We start from the raw sequence: 21,679 nt of genomic DNA on the forward strand, positions 1-21,679 counted from the left end.
TCAATCCCAAAGCAACTGCTCATCTGCTTCTGCCATTATGGCTGTCCATAGAGTTCTGTAGAAATAGAACCATACATTATGTACTCTTTATAGTCTGGTTTCTTTTAGTCAACATAATTATTTTGAGATTCATTCATTTTGTTGTGTACACAAAAGTTTCTTCTTTTTTTTATTGCTGAGTAGTATTCCATTCTATGGATGTTTATTCACACACCTGGACTATTTCCTATTTTACACTATTACAGATAACATCGTTATGAACAGTTATGTACAAGTCTTTGTGTGGACATATATTTCTTGTTCTCTTGGTAAGTACCTAGGAATGGGATGGCTAGAAGTAAACTTAGCTTTTTAAGAAACCAATAAACTGTTTCTGGTAGTGGTTTATCATCTTACATTGCCACCAACGCTGCTCTGCATAATCATCAACATTTGGCATAGCCTGTTATCCATTTTTGCCATTCTAATAGGTATGTAGTGGTATCTCCTCATGCCTTTACTTTGCAATTCCCTAATGATTAACATCTTTTCAAGTGCTTACCTGAAAGCTGTGTATTTTCTTTGGTGAAGTATACATTCATATTTCTTGCCCATTTTTTACTGGATTGTTTCCATATTGTTACATTTTCAAAGTTCTTTATATATTGTGGATGCAATCTTTTATCAGATACATACTTTGCAAAGATTTTCTCTCATTTTGTGGATTGTCTTTTCATTCTTTTAATAGTACCTTCTGAAGAGCAAAAAGTTTTAGTGTTGATGAATCCCAACTATCATTATCTAAGAATTCTTTGCCTAGTCCAAGGTCACAAAGATTTCCTGTTTTCTTTTAGAAGGTTTTTTTTTTTTTTTAAGATTTTATTTATTTATTCATGAGAGAGACAGAGGGAGGCAGAGACACAGGCAAAGGGAGAAGCAGGATCCTCACAGAGAGCCTGAAACGGGACTCAATCCCGGGACCCAGATCATGCCCTGAGCCAAAAGCAGACGCTCAACCGCTGAGCCACCCAGGCAGCCCATAATCTTAGGTTTTCGTTAAGTTTTGTGATCTATTTTGAGTTAATTTTTGTATAGGGCGTGAGTTATGGATCCAATTTTTTTTTTTTTGCATATGTGGCTATCAAATTGTTTTAGCACCAATTGTTTAAACAACTACTCTTTCTCCATCGAATTGCATTTGCTTCTTTGTCAAAAATTTTTCATACACAGGTAGAATAGTTTATTTCTAATTCTGTTCTGTTCCACTAGCCTGTCTTCTTTATGTTAATGCCACACTGGATTACTGTTACCTTTATAGTTCTTAAAATCAGACAGCATGAACCCTCCAACTTTGTTTCTTATTCCAATTCGCTTTGATTATTCTAGGTCCTTTGCACAGGTCCACACAAATTTTAGAGCAAGCTCATCAATTGCTATAAAAAAGCTTGCTAGGATTGCAATGAATCTATATAAATCAATTTGGGGAGAACTGACATTTAACAATATTGAGTCTTCCAATCCTTGAACGGGGGTATTTCTCATTTTATTTAAGTCTTTCATCTCTTAGCAAGATTTTGTAGTTTTCAGCGTACAGGTCTTTCATTTGTGAAATGTTTCATATTTTTTGATATTACTCCAAGTGATTTTTATTATTTCAATTTTGGGTTTTTCATTGCTACTATACAGAAATACAATTGTTCTCTGTATATTGATGTAGTAACCTGTAACCTTGCTGAACCTATGTGCAATCAGCTAGTTCTACTAGCTTTTTTGTAAGGTCCTTCAGCTTTTTTATGTAGATGATCATATCATCCACAAAGACTGTTTTACTTCCTCCTTTCCATGCCGTTTTTTTTCTTGCCTGACTGCACAGGCTAGAAATTCCAAGAGCAAAGTTGAACAGAAGTGGTAAAGGTGAACAGACTTCCTTTTTCTCCTTTCTTATTCTCGATCTTGGAGATAAATGATTCAACCTTTTACCATTATGTATATAGTGCTAGCTGTAGGGTTTTTTGTAGATACCCTTGTTAGGTTGTGGAAGTTCTATTCCTAATTTGCAGAGGGTTTTTTATCAGGATTGTGTTTTTTTCCCCCTTCTTTCTTTTCACCTACTGACATGTAGTTTGTCAATACAATGAATTGATTGACTTTTGAATATTAAGCCAGCCATGGGTTCTAGAAATAATACATCACTTGGTCATGATGTACTGTTCTACTGTTAGATTCAGTTTGCTAAAATTAAGTTTATAATTTGTGCATCTATGTTCATAAGGGATATTAGTCTAGTTTCCTTATAATGTCTTTGGTTTTGGTATCAGGATAATCCTAGCCTCAAAGGATGAGTTAAGAACTATTTTTTCTTAAATTTTCTAGAAAACTTATGTAGAAATTGTGTTATTTCTTCCACAAATGTTTGGTAGAAATCTTTAGTGAAACCATCTGTGCCTAGATTTTTCTTTGGGAGAAAATTACTAACTAAATTTGGAATTACTTTAATGGATATAGGGCTATTAAGTTATCCATTTTTTTCTGGAGTGAGCTTGGGCAAGTTATGTCTTTCAAAGAATATGCCCATTTCATCAAAGTTGTCAAACTTAGTGGCATGAAGTCGTTCCAATAATATCCCCTTATTATCCTTTTAATATCTGTAGAATCTGTAGTGATGTCAACTCTTTCATTCCAGATACTGGTGATTTGTGTTTTCTCCTTGTTAGTCCTAGCTAGAGTTTACCAATTTTATTCATCTTTTCAAATAACAAGTTTTTGGTTTTAATTTTTTTCTGATTTTTACTTATTAGATTTCTGTTTTGATCTTTATTTCCTTTCTTCTTACTCTGTTTAATTTGCTCTTTTTTTTTTTTTTTTTTTTGGTTTCTTAAGGTGGGGACTAAGACCTTTCTTTCCTTTCTTTCTTTCTTTTTTTTTTTTTCGAAGATTTTATTTATTTATTCATGAGAGACACAGAAAGAGAGGCAGAGACACAGGCAGAGGGAGGAGAAGCAGGCTCCATGCAAGGAGCCCGAAGTCCTTTCTTCTAATATTTGCATTTAGTGCTGTAAAATTTCCCCAACCAATGCTTTAACAACATCACACTAATCCTGGTATTATGCTTTAACAACATCACACTAATCCTGGTATTATGTTTTTATTTTTATACCACTCAAATAGCTTTCTAATTTCTTTGAGTTACTCAGAAGTATGTTTAGTTTCCAAATATTGTCGAATTTTTCAAAGGCTGTTTTGATGTCCAATTTAATTCTACTGTAGTCACTGAACATAAGTTATATAAATTTATCCTTTTAAAAGTTTTGGAACTTCTTTTAAGGCCCAAAGTATGGTCTACATTTACTAAAAATATGCCTCATGTCAAAAGGATGTAGGAGTGTTCTGCTGTGGTTGGAAGGAGCATTCTATAAATATCAAATCAGGTCAAGTGGGTTGATAATATCTTTCTGGTCTACTGGAAAATCCTTGCTGATTTTCTACTTACTTGTTCTACCAAGTATTGAGATTGGGGTACTGAAATCTTCAATTATAATTCTGGATTTGACTGATTCACCGTGCAGTTTTATCAGTTCTTGCTTTATATTAAGGCTCTGTCACAAGGTGCATAAATATTTAGGATTGTTACGATCCTTGGATTAACTGACCTCTATTTTATCATGAAATGATTTTACCCCTGGTATTACTCTTTGCTCTGAAATCTACCTTTAGCTGATAATAATAGAGACACTCAAGCTTTTTTTTTTTTTTTACACAAATATTAACATGGTATATCTTTTTCCATCCTTGTAACCTAATTGTGGCATTATCTTTATTTATTTAGTAACTGCGTGCGTGAGCCAGTGAGCTCAAGTTGGGGAGAGGAAGAGAGCATCCCAAGTAGACTCCATGCTGAGCACAGAGCCTGATGCAGGGCTCAATCCCATGACTCTGAGATCACGACCTGAGCTGAAATCAAGAGTCTGACCCTCATCTGACTGAGCCACCCAGGCTCCCCTGTGTTATTATCTTTAAAGTTCATGTCTTATAGGCACATAAAATTAGGACTTTTTCATTCAATCTGACAATCTCTGCCTTTTAAATGAGGTATTTGGACCATTTATATTTAATGTGGTTATTGACATGGTATATTTGAGTCTATAATCTTGCTGTTTGTTTTCCATTTGTCACATCTGTTCTTTAATCCCCACTTTTCCTCTTTTTCTGTCTTCTTTCATTTAATCAAACATTTTTAGTGATTCTATTTTCTCCTTTGGCAGGTAGTTTTTTTTTTTTTTTTTTTAAGATTTTAGTACGAAGCTATACTTTTATCTGTATTGCATTTTATCAGTTAAGACCATGCCTTTCCTTCAACCCCTGCTGCACCACCTCTAGCTAACTAACGCTCCTCTGGTATTTGATTCAGTTACTTATACTCTATTATCCTTCTACAATATTTGTCACTCACAAACTCTGCTAACAATCCCTTTCTCTTCATATAAATCAATAATAACAAATCAACAGCTTAGAGTTTAGGACCGTATCCTTTTTTTTTTTTTTGAAAGATTTTATTTATTCATGAGAGACACAGAGAGAAGGCAGAGACATAGGCAGAGGGAGAAACAGGCTCCTTGCAGGGGGCCCAATATGGGACTCGACCCTGGAACTCTGGGATCACACCCTGAGCCGAAGGCAACCACTAAGCCACGAAGGCATCCCTGAGGACAGTATCTTATAAGAGATCACTAGAACCTTGCCTAGAAGCTTTGAGTGATCCACTAATCATGTCCACTGGATATAATTATTCATCCAATCATTAAAAATGTCCTCTGAACATCCTGAACTACAGAGAAAGATAATTAATGAATATAAAATTATATAGAAGATACTAGGACCAACAGGGTAGATCTCTTGAGAAGTCATTTATCTCACTACTTCTGTGTTTGGTAGCACTAAAAGGGAATGTGATATTTGGCCAACATCATACAATCTAGAAGATACCTATTATACCCTCTTACTAGTCACAAACTCAAAATACAAACTTACATATTCTCAGTAATACCTGTTTTATCCCATTCAGTAGGAATTAAGAGTTCAGAAGAGTCACAAGGTGACAGCATTTCAAGTTAACTGTGCTTTGTATTCCACTTTTAATAAATGTAAATAGTCACTGAGCTCTCTTTGGAAGGTTTATAGTCTAACATGGGGAAGAAAGAACAAACATCATTGTATATTAGCATATATTCAGTGCTAAAAAGGAAAATAGAGTAAGATCAAGGGGAACAGGAATGCCATAGAGGAGAGTTGCATTTTAAATAGGGGGTTGGGTGCAAAGTGACATTTGAGCAAAGACTTGAAGGTGATAAGGGAATAAGCCAAGCAGAAAGCTGGGGGGGAAGAACATTCCAGGCAAAAGAAACAGCCAAATGTGAAGGCTTAAAGGCAAAAGCATGACTGGAGCATACGAAGAAAGGAAGTCAAAGTGGGGGGAGCACTTGGAGAAGGGATCATTGAAGCCACAGGCCTGACTGCCCAGGGCAAGGGTCATCGTGTATTTTTATGCTAAAGGGCAGACGGTAAATATTTTAAGCCTCGCATGCCATATAAGGTCTGTTGCATATTCTTCTTGGCTTTTTAAATCAATCCTTTCAAAACATAAAAAACCATTCTTAGCTCACGAGCCTTACAAAAACAGGCCTAGGCAAGGATCTGGCCTGTAGAACTTGGTTCAGATCTTTGTAAGAACTCTTTTATTCTAAGGTAATATTGTTTGACTCATGTTTTGAAAGAACCACTATGCTTGTAGGGAGGCAAGAGAGACCAGTTAAAAGGATACTGTAGTAATCCAGAGCAAAGATAACAGTAGCTCAGATGAGAGTTGGAACTAGCAAAATGGGAGACATGGTTAGATTCTGGCTTTTAATTTTTTCCCCCCAGATAAAGGGAATTGATTTGCTTATGAACTGGATTTGGGAAATGTGAAAGGAGTCATGGATGACGCAAGACTTTTGGCCTAAAAAAACAAGGACAGAGTTTCATTAACTATGGTTGGAAAGACTGTGAGTGGATGTGTGAAGTGTGTGTTTTGTTTCAAAACAAAGTAGAATTTATATTCCTTCAATCCTGCCACAACTTTGTAGTTATTTTATTTATTCTTCTAGAACTTCAGAATAATTTTTTGTCAAGTTACAAAAAGATCCTACGGTAATTTAAATTAAATTGCTGTAGTTTTGTTGCTAATGTAAATGAAATATTTTCTTAAAAGAAAATTTCTAGATAGTTCTGACTGGTATTTAGGGATATTAATATAGCTACTGATATAGCTGCCCTGTGAATTCACATTTTCACACTGGTTCATTTGTGTTTTATACAGACATACAAGTATTTTTCTGTATATTTTATACAGACAACAATATAATTTTTCCTGTTTATTTACAGTCGCTGTATTTTTTCACCTCTAAACCATTTCTTTATGCACTGGCTAGATTTCCAGAACACTGCTAAATAAGTCACAGTAAGCACTCTGGTTTCAATGGGACTATCTCCAAGTTTTCAGTCTTAAATATAAGGTCAGTTGTTTTTCATGGTTTTTAATCGAGTGATCCAATTTTCATCTTTCCTTTGTTTTAAAGTCTCAGTTCCCTCCTTCACCATCTGCATCAGTTGCTACTTGCTTTTGAATCATGCTAACAAGGTACATCAGAAAATTCAGGGTCCTCCCTCTTCTTAAAATCTATTTCAGAATAAGTAATTTTTATGGATTGCTTCTCAGAGTTGTCCCTTTCCTTTGAAGTAAAATTTATTTTTCATAAATTCAACAATTTTTCTTTGCTTTGTTTATCCTAATAGCAGGAGGTCTATGCCTGTGAAGGTTTAAAGCAGGAGTTCTTAACCTCAGTGTTACCTTTTGGCCCAGATAATTCCTTGCTGTGGGGAGCTGTCCCATGTTTAGTAGCATCTCTGGCATTTACTAAGTAAGTAGATGCCAGTTGCAAAGCCCTCTTTCCAGCGTTAAAAGCAACAATGTCTCTAGACATTGTCAAACATCCCTTAGAGGGGAAAATTGCCCCTAGTTGAAAACCACTGATTCAGTAAAGTAGATGATATGGATTCCAATAGAAACTAAACTCAGTTTCTAAAGATTTATTTATTTATTTGAGCAAGAGTGTGCACGAGAGAGCAGGGCTTGATCCCACAACCCTGAGATCATGACCTGAGCTGAAACTGAGTCAGACATTTAACCTTCTGAGCCACCCAGAAGCCCATAAACTTGCTTTCTATAATTACAGAATTCATCTCCAATGCCACCTCCTTAATAAGGGTTCATCATATAACCATTTAAATTAGGACACTCCCCCTACCTGATGCCACCCACATATACACATATACATCTTCCATTAACTCCACAGATTTCAAAGCATGGGTTTTTGGGGATCCTTGAGACCCTTTTAAGGGGACCATAAGGTCAAAACTATTTTCAATCAATACTACCATTATTTGCCCTTTTTTACTATATTGCCATTTGAACTGATGGCACTGACCTCCTAGCCAGAAGACAAGAACAACAAACTGTACTAGCCATCATTGTAGTTTTCATCACCAAGCACTCAGTTAAAATTAAAAAAAAAAAAAAAAAAAAAAAAAGTCAGTTTCACTTAAGAATGTCATGAGGAAGCAGGAAAAAAATATTCATTTTGTTAAATTTTGATCTTTGAGTACACACATATCTTTTTTAACATTTGGTGTGATAAATGCAGAGTATGCATAAGACACTTTCTGCCCCTTACTGAAGTATAACTGGCCATCTTGAGGAAAATACTTGTATGATTGAGCTATGAGCTGAACAAGCCACTTTGTAAGTGGAAAATCATTTCTACTTGAAAGAAAAACTGACAAATCATTCAGCCTTGGATATTGGACAGGCGTTTTCTTGAAAATGAATGAAGTAAACCTGTCACTTTAGGAAAAACATCCAATGGTATTTGTTACCAAATTTGAATTTTGAATATAACACGTGTAATAAGTCTGACCACTTCCCAATACTTTGACTTTTCTGATGGGATTAGTGGTAATACTTTAAAATGTCAATTTCTGATATACTGTGTCAGCATTTGAAAGATGTGTATATGTCAGTGATCCAATACTTTCTAAATGACCAATAAATATTACAATATCATGCATAGATAAAAAATGTTTTCAAAATGCAGAGTATGAAGTTTATTCATATGCTTCCAGGTTCTATTACAACCAAGAAACAATCAGTAGTTGAATTTTGGTTTGGTATAAAAAAACGTTCAGAATTATCTGAAAGTCTTCTCTTCAAATACACCTCCCTTTTTCACCTATACATCTGTATAAGGCTAGATTTTCTTTATATACTTCAACCAAAACATATAACAGCAGACTGAATGCAAACACAAATATGAGAACTGAGCTATCATCTGTTACATCAGACTTTTTTTTTAAAAAAGTTTAATCATGTCATTAATATTTATCTATATCTTACTACAGGAATGTGAGACTCTATCTAGAATGTCCATGGAAGATCTAAAGTTGAATCATAAAAAATATTACTAATTTTAGATTGCTTCCAGTGACAGAAAGATATACTAACTGAATAGCCTGTAACAAATCTTAATCCCATAAATGTGAACTTTTCATAGGAACACAGGTAAAGCACAGCCTTCCACCTACAAAGATGGTAGTAGCTAAGTAGTCTAATATTCAACAACCCAAGGAGACATGAAACAACCTTCTAAAATAAACACAGGGTGGAAAATGCCATTCCAATGAATGTTTGAAACATTCATTCAAAAAATAGTAGATGTCCAGCCCATGGGAGTCAGGTACTGTGGAGGGCACACGTGGACCAGAAATAACACATAGGTCAGAGAGCTCATGTTCTAATAAGGGAGCCAAAAACCTGACACAAATAAAATTATATTCAATATGATAGCAGTGTTGGAGTTTCCAAGGAAGTACCCAAAAGGTAGAGATTTGTTTTAGGGGGCAAGGATGAGGTAGGAAAAGGAGTATTCTGGGAAGCCACCTAGGAAAAAGAAAGGTATAGGGTGGTACTGAAAGATGAATGGGGGCTGAGGTGGAAATGGAAGGGGTGGACAATAAAAACAGAATAGCTGATTATCTGCTCTAACGAAGAGGCAAGCTGAGATTGCTAGAGCACACAGGATAAGGGGGAGGAGGGTTGAAAATCACCTAGAGAGGCAGAGACCAGGTCATGAAAGGTCTTGTGTGCTACGGGAAAAGTCTGCACTGAAGGTTTAAAGCAGGGGAAGTATTTTAGAAAGAGCATTAAGGAGGCTACTGCTAAGGTCCTTAAGAAAGGTCATGAGAGTCTTCATCAAGTGGAAATGGAAGTCAGGATCAGTTCATAAAACCCTTAGGAAATAGGCGTTCATACTATTTCATGAAAGATCACATTTTAAAGAAGGAGACAACTGGGATGAAAGCCAGGTTTTGGACTATGGTGACAGGGTAGAGGGAGACACTGGTCATGGCTACAAAGAACACAGGAGACATGCCTCTCCAAGACTACCAGTGGAAACAATGATTTCAGGAATCAGATAAACCACTTCAACAATGAAAAAAAAAGTCCCCAAATTTAAACAAACTTGAAGACCTGAAATGAAAAACTGAGAAAAAAGTTAGAAATCAATCTGTTAGATGGCAGTACAAAAGAAAACATGTGGTGTTTAAGCAGCAGTAAATGCCACTTTAGGAGTCTATTTTAAAAGCACCAAATAAACCCAAATTGGGATTTATCGATCTTTTAAAATCACCTCACAATCTTACATTCGCTTTAATCAAAAGATTGAAAATATAAAATAAAGCCAAATACATACCTTTTCTGCTTTTTTGTCAGAAATGTCTTGCTTTTCCAGAACGGCCATGCTCTCCTTCAGGTTCTTCACAATGTCTGCTGGAGATTTGTGAGACTTCCCAAATGGGAACGGCATGGCGGCAGCGACAGACGCCTCGCTGCGCTCTGCCTGCTTTACCTGTGGACACAGCACAAGGCACAGGTGAGAAGAAGTGAGATCTGTAGAAGACATACTTTCTGAATTCTAACTTGGGAAGAAAATCAGTGTTTGAGAAAGTCTTTTTATGACAAGACTTTCAAAATGAGCAGGAACTGGGAAACCCACAAATATAAAAGGGAAAATACCAGGGAAATGATAAAGCAGAGATATCTTAGAATTATAGAACACTTTGGACTTTTTAGAATACCTTTTTTATCACCTGCTCTCCTAACCACCCATTTGAAGAGGAACATGCTGGTGCTGATGATGATGAGCAGGGCAACTAGTACTGCCAGGCCCCACACTAAGCACTTTAATTCATCATCTTATAGGATCTTTTAAAACAATTCCCTGAGGGACATTATTAGTCCCATTTACAAGTAAACTTAAATGGGGTCAAGAAACTGATTCAAGGTACTAAGCAGTAAAACCAGCTCAGGTCTGTCTTGATCCAAAGGGTCCTTATAATCACTGCACTATACCTCTAATTAATAGACATCTCTATTCTACATTGAGGAAACTGAGGCAAAAAGCTAGGTAAGGAGCTCAGCCAAACACTACTAGCAACAGGCTCACTCTCTATGTCTCTCCAGTTGCGCCTTGGCCAGTGTTTACAGTTTCCTCCTAAGCACCCAGTGGGCACACACCTCCTTCTCCTCACTCAGTCAGGGTCTCAGAGTTGGAGAGAATCTTGGAGGAGCCTTGAGCAAATCTCCCAGCAGATCCTTAAGTCCCTGAAGTGACAGTTTCAACGTGTACTCTTTCTGCCTGGATAAGACCATCTCCTATGAAGAAACTCATTGGTAACGCTGGGGATAATGAACTTCTGGAAGTTCTTAATTTTTTTGTGGGTAGCAGAAAACAGTACTTCAACCACATAAACCACAATATTACATCATATAAAGGGAGCACATCAACTATTTCAAGAAGTCACCACGAAAAAACAAAGTTAAGACAAACAATGGAAGTTAACTTGGGAATGTGTCAGAACTTGTAATTACTTTTACTAAATAAACTGAAAGAAGTTACAATCACAGATATTAAACAACCTCATATAAAGATACCAAAAGAGAACATTTTTAGAAGAACCTTACAGATCACTTAGGTCAGTGGTTTTCAAACTGAATTCTAAACTCCTGTATTTAACTACCCCCACTGTGGGGAGTGGGGAGTGCCCACTGCCCATCTCCACTGAAGTTTTTTTTCCCCTATGTCAACATAAAGTATCTCCACTGCACAGCATCATTAACACTTCTTTTGGACTTTGCCTAAAACTTCACTTGAATAAAGTATTTGAATGTTTTTTCTCTAAAGGTTGAGGTACAGTGACCTGCATACCTGTTTACAAACACACTCGAGGAAAGAGCATGCAAATTAGCACTAATATTAAGCCTACAATTAAATCATCAACAGGTGTTATTTCCGACATGTTTTGATATGATCTATTTGGACCAATCTTTACACCCAAATATCACCCATATAGCTCACCTTCTTTCTATCAGCTTGTAAATCTGCTTGATCACAGGACCAAAGAGAATTGTCCTCAAACACAGGTTCTCAAAATCCAAAGATGCATAAATTTATCAATTATAAGTGAGTTATCCTAAGTGGCTCTTACATTATCTGATTACCTGGCTAGATGGTACACAAACCCTGGATTATTCTTTCTTACTACTTTTTTTCTTTTTGACCTTTTTTTTTTTGGAGGGAGTACAGGGTAATACAGGTTGATTTCCATAAACATAGTGGATTCACAATCACAATAAATCCTTTGAAAAAATACAATCTTTCCTATTTGTATTCTGCAAATAATAGGAATGATGCTATAAGCCAATGCTGGGTGGAGGGTGGGAATGTTTAATGGTATTTTGCAGGAAGTGCCATGGTGCTATGCAACAGAGATATTTTCAGCTCTAGCTCAATGGTGGAAGAAGTGACTTTCCAGGGCAAAGGGGGTTCTAAAAGGTTCTACCATAAACCAAATACTCGTCATAGCAGGAGTACAGCTGCCGAAGAGAACCCATACAAAGTGTTTCTGTGAGGGAAAGAGGAAGCATGACACAATCATTCCTTTTAGTTAATATACTGTGCAGCCAAGATTTTGCAGAACATATAACTAGTAAGACTGAGGAAATACAGTTAGTCACAAGTACTCAAAATAAGAAGAGGACATTCCTGAGCATGATCCTTTAAGGATGTGAAACACACAGGCACATGTCTGAGTTTTGGAACTGGCAATCCCAAGAGTATGGAGATACCCGAGCTGGAAGTAACAATGGTAAACAAGGATTAAGATGGTGAAAAGACGCCTTTTACCATAACAACCTGTTTGCCTTTTCCAGTCTCCCCCTTCTTTTTTACCATCAGCAGTATTTCATTACAAGTATTTGAGGGAGTTTTAGGAATCAGTAACAAGAGCCCACTGAAGAAGGCTCTTCAATAATTCTGAAACTGCCGGGACACCGGCTTAGTGGTTGAGCATCTACCTTTGGCTCAGGTTGTGATCCTGGGGTCCTGGGATCAAGTCCCGCATCCCTCTGCCTATGTCTCTGCCTCTGTGTGTGTCTCTCATGAACGAATAAATAAAAATCTCTATAAAAAAATAATTCTGAACTGCCCTTATTATAAAATCTAAATTCCTACCATGGCCTCCTAGGCTTTACCCACTTCCAAGTCATGGCCCAGTGCACTGGCCTTTATCACAGAGGTCCAGCCACACTGACGTCCTTTCTGTTCCCATAATAGGCCAACTACTTCTAAGCCAGAGTATCACGTTTGCAAATAGGGTAAAAACCTTACTTTTTAAATTTAGATGGTGGGTTTTTGGGCTTTCATGGTTACTCAACTTTTCTGTATTCAAACTCTTTCTTGGGCAGCCCGGGTGGCTCAGTGGTTTAGCGCCACCTTCAGTCCAGGGCATGATCCTGGAGACCTGGGATGGAGTCCCATGTCGGGCTCCCTGCATGGAGCCTGCTTCTCCCTCTGCCTGTGTCTCTGCCTCTCTCTCTCTCTCTCTCTCTCTGTGTGTGTCTCTCAGGAATGAATAAATAAAATCTTTAAAAAACAAACAAACAAACAAACAAAACCTCTTTCTTAATACTGTTTTACAACTGCCTAAACTATGTTTTGGATGTAACTGGAGTTCATGAAGAAAATGGACAAAAATATATATAATAGAAAAATCTAGTTAGCTTTCAAATACAACCAATTTCCTCTATCCCTTCAAAAAAAGGTTTGTTTTGCTTTTTTTTTGGTTCATAATATATCTTAGCAGGATTCCTCGGGCTGTACCAAAATTATTAATGCAATTGGGAGAAACTACCCACTGTTAGGATTCTAAAGAGGGCTGCTGAAACAGCCCTACAATTCTCAAACTGGAGGTAAGCGTGTTCCTGATGGTAAACCATGGTATATGCTTGAATCCCAAAGATAAGCCTTGGATGGGAAATTTAACTTGAAAGTCTGAGGGACTGGGGCTGGGGGGGGGGGGGGGAAGGTGGGGATAGGAAATAATTAAACATACTAGTTTCATATTAAAATCAACATTTATAGAATTGCAAGCTAAAAATGCATGGAAGAAAAAAAAATTAAAAATAAAAAATAAAAAATAAAAATAAAAATGCATGGAAGGCATCTGTGTGAACACTGAGTCCTGCACACCCTTAGATCCTGTGCACTGCTCTCCCTTAGCTGTTTCCCTTTTTTCCAAAAGCCCTTTCTTTCTGCATTTAATTTAATGACTCATCTTTACTCCAACGTTGATGTCCTTCTGGGCTCCACCCTTGGCTGTGTTCTTACTCTATATTCTCTGATTGATCTCATCTACCCATGGTTTCAATAACTTGGAATCCACCTCCTGCCCCAAGCGAGTGGCCTACATTTCCAACTACTGCTCTCTATAAATGTCCTCCAGGCAATTCAAACCTCATCCTTAAGTCCTGCTTCTTTTTTAAAGATCCCCTTCACAGTGAATGCTTCCATTGTTCATCCAATCACAAACCCTGGTCATCATACCAAACCCTTTCCACTTGTTAGCTCTTCCATATATAATTAGTTTGCAATTTCAGCCAATTCTATTTTCTCAAACTCTTTATCCTTCAGACACCAAATGTAGACTTTCACTATCCTCCACATAGGGCAGTGGTTGTCAATGGGGGCAATATCACCCTTAGGAGATTTGGTTCACATAATCATTGGGACCACTGAAATTACCAAAAACACTGGTTGTGCTGTTATTCACATAAGCATAGCCTTTAGTGAGCTTCTATATACTTTGAGGGGAAGCGGGGAGGCTGGGCTGGGGGTCAGAATAATGAAAGTCTTTCTATTTACTTCTGCATCTACTTCCATCATGGAGAGTTAAACTTCTAGTTTTTAAGAAATGGTGACATTGCTCACTATGCAAAATTCAAATATTAAAGGATGACACAAGGTCGACAGTGAAAACCACGGGCAAAGCCTACAGAGATAACAGGTATTAACAGTTATCTGTTAATTACAGATAATTTAACAGTTATCTGTTAAAGTTGTATATATATTCTTTTTATGCTCTGTATCTGTGGTCTTTTGTACTGGGAGTCTCCTCTATTCTTTAAAAGAGACCAGATGATACTCGAAGTGGTCACTTAATATCTTACAAAAAACAAAAACTGCAAATTGCTGCTCTGTTACGTGAATACTCTCAAGAGCACAAAGCTCCACCGCAAGAAAGGGCTGGAGAACATACAGAACACCCACTGCGAAAATAAAAGCCTAACATCATTAGAGTCCGCATTGGTAGGCACTGCCTTTCTTAGGCAATCTGGCTGCTTCTGGCTTGCGCGATCCCCTCCTAACTGCAACTAACTCTATTCACCTCTGTACTGACAAATACTGAAAAGTAGTCAAGTGGTCCATAAGCCACTCATTAGGACATTCAACCATTCACATTCCAACTATGCACTCACCATACGCCATAAGCTAAAGGCATCAGGGCACCTGCTCTTAGGAAGACAACACTCTGGTGTGCATGGATGTGGGCGTATGTGTGTAGACACAATAAAGAAAAGCTGCTGAATGACAACACATTCCTGGACAGTTGATTTCATAGGACTCTACACTAACATATCTGTTAGATCTGACTCATAAACTTGGTGGTCAAAAGCAAAAACTGGAAACAAAAACCCCCACATACAAAAATAAGATTGAAGTACTTAATTAAAAGCAGTCACGGAATGTGTGAAATCTTCTAGGCTAATGTTCCTCAATTTGAATAAATAAATATCTACAACATGCCAGATATTGTGCTAGGTACAAAACTATCCATATAGTTGGTGCAGGGCAATTACTTAAAGCACAGTGGTTAATTACATAGCTTTAGGGGCACCTGGGTGGCTCAGTGGTTGAGTGTCTGCCTTTAGCTCAGGGCATGATTCTGGGGTCCTGGGATTAAGTCCTGTACTGGGCTCCCTGCAGGGAGCCTGCTTCCTCCTTTGCCTTTGTCTCTGCCTCCCTCTGTGTCTCTCATGAATAAATAATTAAAATCTTAAAAAAGATACAAAGCTGCAAATACATATACACATTGTGTGTGTGTATAAAGTAATCCCATGTGTGATCTATATGTGCAGATACATACGCTAAGAGAAAAAATACCAAAGGTTAGTAACAAAGGTAGTGAAAATGAGTTGTATATCAAATTTTTAAGGTTAAGTACCTATAATGTGCTGTAATACTGTTTTTTCTTGATAAAAGTGCTATTTTAAAAAAATAATACAAGATCATTCCTCATGAAAGGAACCAGGTCTCCACACGAAGGAGCAGGAAATATACAAACAAGATGAGCCTGGGGCGTGTTAATTACTTCAGTAAGCAAAGATGAATGGGTACATGACAAAAAAGGAGTCAATTTGAAAGGCTCCCACAGGCCTAAAATTATACAATCTGGGCATAAAAAAGAAAAATGATCACAATGAATTGACATACAAATTAAACATTTGCATACATATAATATGTAAATTATTACATATATTTAATAATAATATAAGTACATTTAATATAGGCAGTATAAGTAAAACATTAAAATTCATGAATATTACAGTAGTAAAAAAATTCATTGGTAACCTTGGAGTTTGTGTGAACAACAACTCAATACTCTCAAAACTGGTACATAAAAGGAAAGGAACAGCACATTCATCTTGTCTTTTCTGTATAGCCTGTGTTTGAGGGTAACCAAATAGCTGACAAGGAAAAGTTCTTTATATAAGATTTACATACTAATAAACACAGGAAGAAAAACAGAAAATTATCATTTTGCAATCCCTGATGAATCTAAGGATCTAGGCAACAATTATTAATGGCCATTAAAATCCTAGGTTTGAAAGGATGATCGAGAACTTCACACTGGAGCTGACAACTTGGAAGACACTGATCTATGGCTAAAAATAGGGCAACCAGACATCAATCTATCTCATATAATGCGATAGGAAATACAAAGCTCTATCTATAAATATTTGATCTCCTTTCCCCCACTATAACAAAATTTCTAAATCTAAGAACAATTTGAACATGACTAGGGAGTAGTAAGTCAACCCCAGACAAGAGACAAATCAAATAACTAGGTTTCTCCAACAGGTTAAATAGCACAAGGCAGGGTGGGGTGGGGTGGGGAGCAGAAAATACTAAGAGACTCCAAAGTCATAGTCATATGTATAGATCTTCTCTGGACTTGGATTCAAATAAACCAACTGCCAGAAAGACATCTTGGCAATCAGAAAAATTATACAATAGATATGATAATCACTCTTGATTCTGTTAGGTATTATAACGAACTAGAAAAGATATGAAAAAAAATATTCTTAGACATACATAACAAAGTATGACTAATCTGGGATTTGCCTTAAAATATTCCAGTACCCCTCCCTAAAAGTAAGGTGGAGGGGGCCAGATGAAACAAGGCTAGCAAAACATTAACAACTGTTACTGAAAATTCATTATACTGGAGTCTACTTGTATATGCTTGAACATTTTCATAATTTAAAAAAATCAGTAATAAGGAAAAGTTCCTATTCTGAAGAATTGGTAGGTTTCTTTTAATTGGTATGTCTACTGTGCTTTGCTTTGTCCCTTTATTTGCCAAAATGTACAAAGTTAAAATTTATGTGTAACTACAAAACCACCCTAACCCATGTTTCTGACATAAAAATGACCCATTCTCCTCTACCGAGCCTCATAGCTCTCTTACTTCACTGTTCCAATCTACATATATTCATTTTGCTCACTGCAGTTGAATCAACTTTTCTGTTGACAGCAGATAGGAAGAGCATCTACAGAGGCATAAGTACATGGGCAAGGCCATTAACCGCTGAGGTACAGTGTCCCTCCTTGAAATAATTCTTCGAAAACTACACCAATACCACCATGGACAGCCCTTCCTTGGGACCACCTTCTCTACTTGTCCAAAACCTGGTCCACCACCTCCCCCCCACCAATGTCTAAATGCTAGCCCCTCCAGGAAGACCCCACAATGGAAGTTGCCCCTCCCCCCTCCCACTCCTAAGCTTTTAAAACCTTGATGATGCTATTGTTATTTATGTATGTATCACCCCCAACGAGTCAGGAAGCCCTGTGGGGGCAAAAGTAAGTATTAGCCATCATGTTACACGCTTCGTACAAGACTCCAGGTACATTTATTGACCGGGACTGAAAAACACTTATCAAAACAAATACAAAGAAGGACACAGGTATGACTGATACATAAATAAACAGGAGTTAACTAGAAAGTTTTAATTTGAAACCCAACCAGAAAGGGGTCAGGGGCCATCACCTGAATGGTTTTATAAGTGAAGTGAGCAGGAAATCTTAGGAAAGCACCTCTTGCTATGCACAAGGCTGCACCCCTATTTGCTAACAACTCTGATCTGTCCATCTGCATGCTGTCTGTGCCAAGAGTATAAATATGAAGAATTCTGACTAAAGTGTGATGGATTCAGGGAGCTGACCAACATGGAATACTGCAGGGGTCCCAAGACCATGGCACAATTTGTAGAAATATCCTCTTTTGGGTCTTCACAACTTTTTTCACATGGGCTGCTTCTATTATTGTTAAATTAGAATGAACTTATCAGCACGGGTCACTTGTATACTGTGATAAATATTCTCTAATCCAATGTCTACGGACTTTTTTTTTTTTTTTTAGATACCATGCAGAGTTATTTTAGTTTCAGGTGTACAATATAACAATTCAATTCTGTGTACTTCTCAAGATAAGTGTCCTCTTAATCCCCTTCACGTATTTCATTCATCCCCTCCACCCACCACCCCATTGGTAACCATCAGTTTGTTCTCTATAGTTAAGAGTCTGTTTTTTGGTTTGTTCTCTTTGTTCATTTGTTTAGCTTCTTAAATTCCACACGGTATTTGTCTTTCTTTGGCTTATTTCACTTAGCATTATACTCTCTAGCTCCATCCACATTGTTGCAAATGGCAAGATTTCATTCTTTTTTATGGCTGAACAATATTCCACTGCATATATACCACATCTTATCCATTCATCTACTGATGGAGACTTGGGCTGTTTCCATAATTTGGTCAATATAAATAATATTGCCATAAACATGAGGGTGTATATATTCCTTAAAACTAGTGTTTTTGTATTTTTACCATGAACACTTTCTATCTCTGAAATTATTCCTTCCCACCTTCTCAAACTCGTATGGTAAATACTTCCTATACACATCTTTAGATTCACAGAAAATGCTGGCCCTGAGGTCCCATGAGTGTGGATGTTACAAAGATTCAAGACAAGTCTACTGACTCCAAATTCTCTTTGTATTTATCTGTCCCTTCATCTTACATACAGATCAAGTATTACAAAAATGTACAACAGTATTAAATTATCAGAGTATCCAGAATAAATGTTTACCAAGTGACTTTTTAAAAAATATTGGTTTTTAAAATTCTGAGCAAATAGGCAAAAGCCAATTTCTAAGATTCCTGAGTTAAATAAATATGAAAAGAATAGCCCTGAATGTCCCGTATCCCACACAAACCAAACACACTAAACACACCCTAACACACAAAACAAAAACTGGCCTATACCTCTGTTTCACACACTTTGGAAAGGATTTTTACTGCTCATTACTGACAACCCAAGTTCCTTTTCTATTAACATCAGAAATGCACTGCATAGAGAACTAGGCTATGAAAACTGTATACTCCTTTCTAGTTTCAACTAAGTCTAAACACATGCAGAGTTCTGAGTGACCATCAACTTCTCCAACCATTCATCCTTTTAAGTGAATTACAGAATGAGTACTTAATGAAATGGGCTTAGTGAAAGTGATGTTTAGAAATAATTTCACTGTTGTGTTCTTCTAAAACAGGCTTTCTGTTAATCCTTGAGAGTTTCTTTCACTCACACTAAACACGGGAATGTCAAATTATGAATGCCTATGAAATACTCTCTATTGGTAAAGTTCATTCTATATATGAGCAACAAAGCAAGAGATGCATACTTAAAGGAGAGGGCTTTGCTTTAGTAGCTGATTTTTAGATAAAAGTAATTTTACAAGAAGTTGTTTTAAAGCATCAGTTCATGTAAAAAAAAAAAAAAGGCTGTGTTAGCTTCACAAACAGGAACTTCATGTTAAACTTCAAACACTAATTGAGAGAATCTACTACTAGTGTCAGGTTTTACTGCGATAATTTCAGCGTACCATGCAGTCATTACAGACTTTCAAGATTGAAGTTAAGATAATTAGGTACAAAGGAATATTTCCAGCTACCTTAAATCCTTTCTGGAACAAGGCAGGGCATATTTAAACATCCACTCAAACAGTTCTACAATTCACTTTAAGGACACAGTTGGAAGTATTTTAACTGAACACACAGCTAAGTAACTCTTAGGAATTAAGAATATATCATGGATTAGAGCTCCATGACTTCAATACACACACACACACACACACACACGTACTAATTTCACTTCTGCAGAAAAAAGTGTGCTCTTTATATACATATTTGCTCTTTACAATCCTCTTTTGAGGGTTGGGCCCAGAAGCAGTTTTCAAATGTCTTTTGTTGTTCAAAAGAAAAATAGTTTGCTGGAGACTAAAGCAAGAAGCCCTGAATGGGAGTACTCTTAAAAATGTTTTTTCTTCTAGTTGTGATTAAATGAATTTAAATTCTAAATCAGCTTAGTAATATTACAAGTAAAGTTGTTTTAAAAACCAAGGTCTGTGTCTTTATGTTTCAACATTCTGCATGAACACAGTTTGGCAAAACTTAATATTTTATATCAATAATTCCATGCACACTTCAGAGCTGAAATTGTTGGATCGACACAGCTCTTTTCTGAGTCAGCAAGGGGTCACTGTAGCATTTCTCCAAAGGACGTGCTGTTTTGCAATGTCTTCAGCAGAAATACTCAGGTCACAGGCTTTGGGTCTTATTTCTAATGGATGACCCTTCCCTTCTGTGCAGGATCTGCCCAGTTTTATTTTGTATTGAGGTACCACGCCAGTTGTCCCTGGAAGTTATATAAAATGAGTGAAGGTAAAGAAACTCTTTGTCTTCTCTTGACTAGCCGGATGTATCTGATTCAGGATCATCACTGAAGATAACTATCGGTTTTTTATAAACACCATAGAAATGATCCTTGACCTGCCCACCTTAGAGAGCAATTTCTCATAAAGAATGACTAAATAATGGGCTGCTCTGGCCACAAAAAGACCACACGATGTTCTGTGTGGTTCTGGATGCCAGGTACCAGAATAAAAGAAGCCAAGGAGATTCTGAGAGACTCAGATAAGGCAGCAGTCTGAGACTTGAAATGTGAAGATTCTTAATTTGTACCAAAAGCTTAGGCCAATTTACATTGCCATCAACAGTGCACCAGCTAACCAATAAGAGGCTCCATTAATCCTTTTTGAGTTCTGCCAATCTGTTAGATTTTAAAATGCTATTTTCTTGACCTCCTCTCCCTACCCCTCTCATCCTTACAATTCATATTTGATCATTGATAACAACGAACATATTTTCATGCCTAGTGTCCGTCTGCATTTCCTTAGTAAAACTGTACATCTCTACTGCCCATTAGTTTACTGGGTTTAGAGTATGTCTTCTTATTGACTTGTAGGATACTATATAATTATGAATATTATCTCTTTAGCTGGTTTGGGTTTTTTTTTTTTTTCAAATGTCCTACTTTGCCATTTGCATTTCAACTTCTTAAACTTGCTGTACAAAAATTATTTTTTATAGCTTTATCTATAACCTTTTTCTTTATGAATTCCAGATTTTTCTATTGGGCTTATAATTGCATGCTGAATATGAATGCAAGATTTCATACTTACAGGTATCAGATATTATTTACAATTAAGCAATGAGTATCCTTTTCTGAAATAATGTTCTAGGAGAATCTAATTTAACAAACCTCACTATATTATCCAGTTTGACAAAGTAAGTCAACTTTTACATTACTGCTGCTTAGTTGTGGGAAAGTCAATCAAGAAATTCACTGTAACACAAATGCATGACCTTTCTTCAGTTAACCACCAACTAAGTTATCTGGGAGGGGGGCAGCACAAAATACATTCTTTATTTATAACTATACTAAAAATACATGTTAAATAAGTACAATATTAAATAAACACTAAATTTGATACTTCCCAAAATTACAGGTGTATGACTTGAGAATATTT

General features: G+C 36.7%; 1 protein-coding gene across 2 annotated transcripts in view; it reads right to left on the reverse strand.

The window, feature by feature from the left end:
* Nucleotides 1-21,679, reverse strand: part of CAB39 (calcium binding protein 39) — an 84,428-nt gene that overhangs the window by 39,821 nt on the left and 22,928 nt on the right. For both annotated transcript variants that reach the window (XM_041765340.1, XM_041765341.1), the window contains exon 2: nucleotides 9,825-9,980. In XM_041765340.1, coding sequence (XP_041621274.1) covers nucleotides 9,825-9,938 — 114 coding nt within the window. In that variant the 5' untranslated portion in view covers nucleotides 9,939-9,980. The remainder of the gene's footprint in view (nucleotides 1-9,824; nucleotides 9,981-21,679) is intronic.

This window comes from Vulpes lagopus, chromosome 8 (assembly GCF_018345385.1).
Source record: "Vulpes lagopus strain Blue_001 chromosome 8, ASM1834538v1, whole genome shotgun sequence".
Taxonomy (NCBI): Eukaryota; Metazoa; Chordata; class Mammalia; order Carnivora; family Canidae; genus Vulpes; species Vulpes lagopus.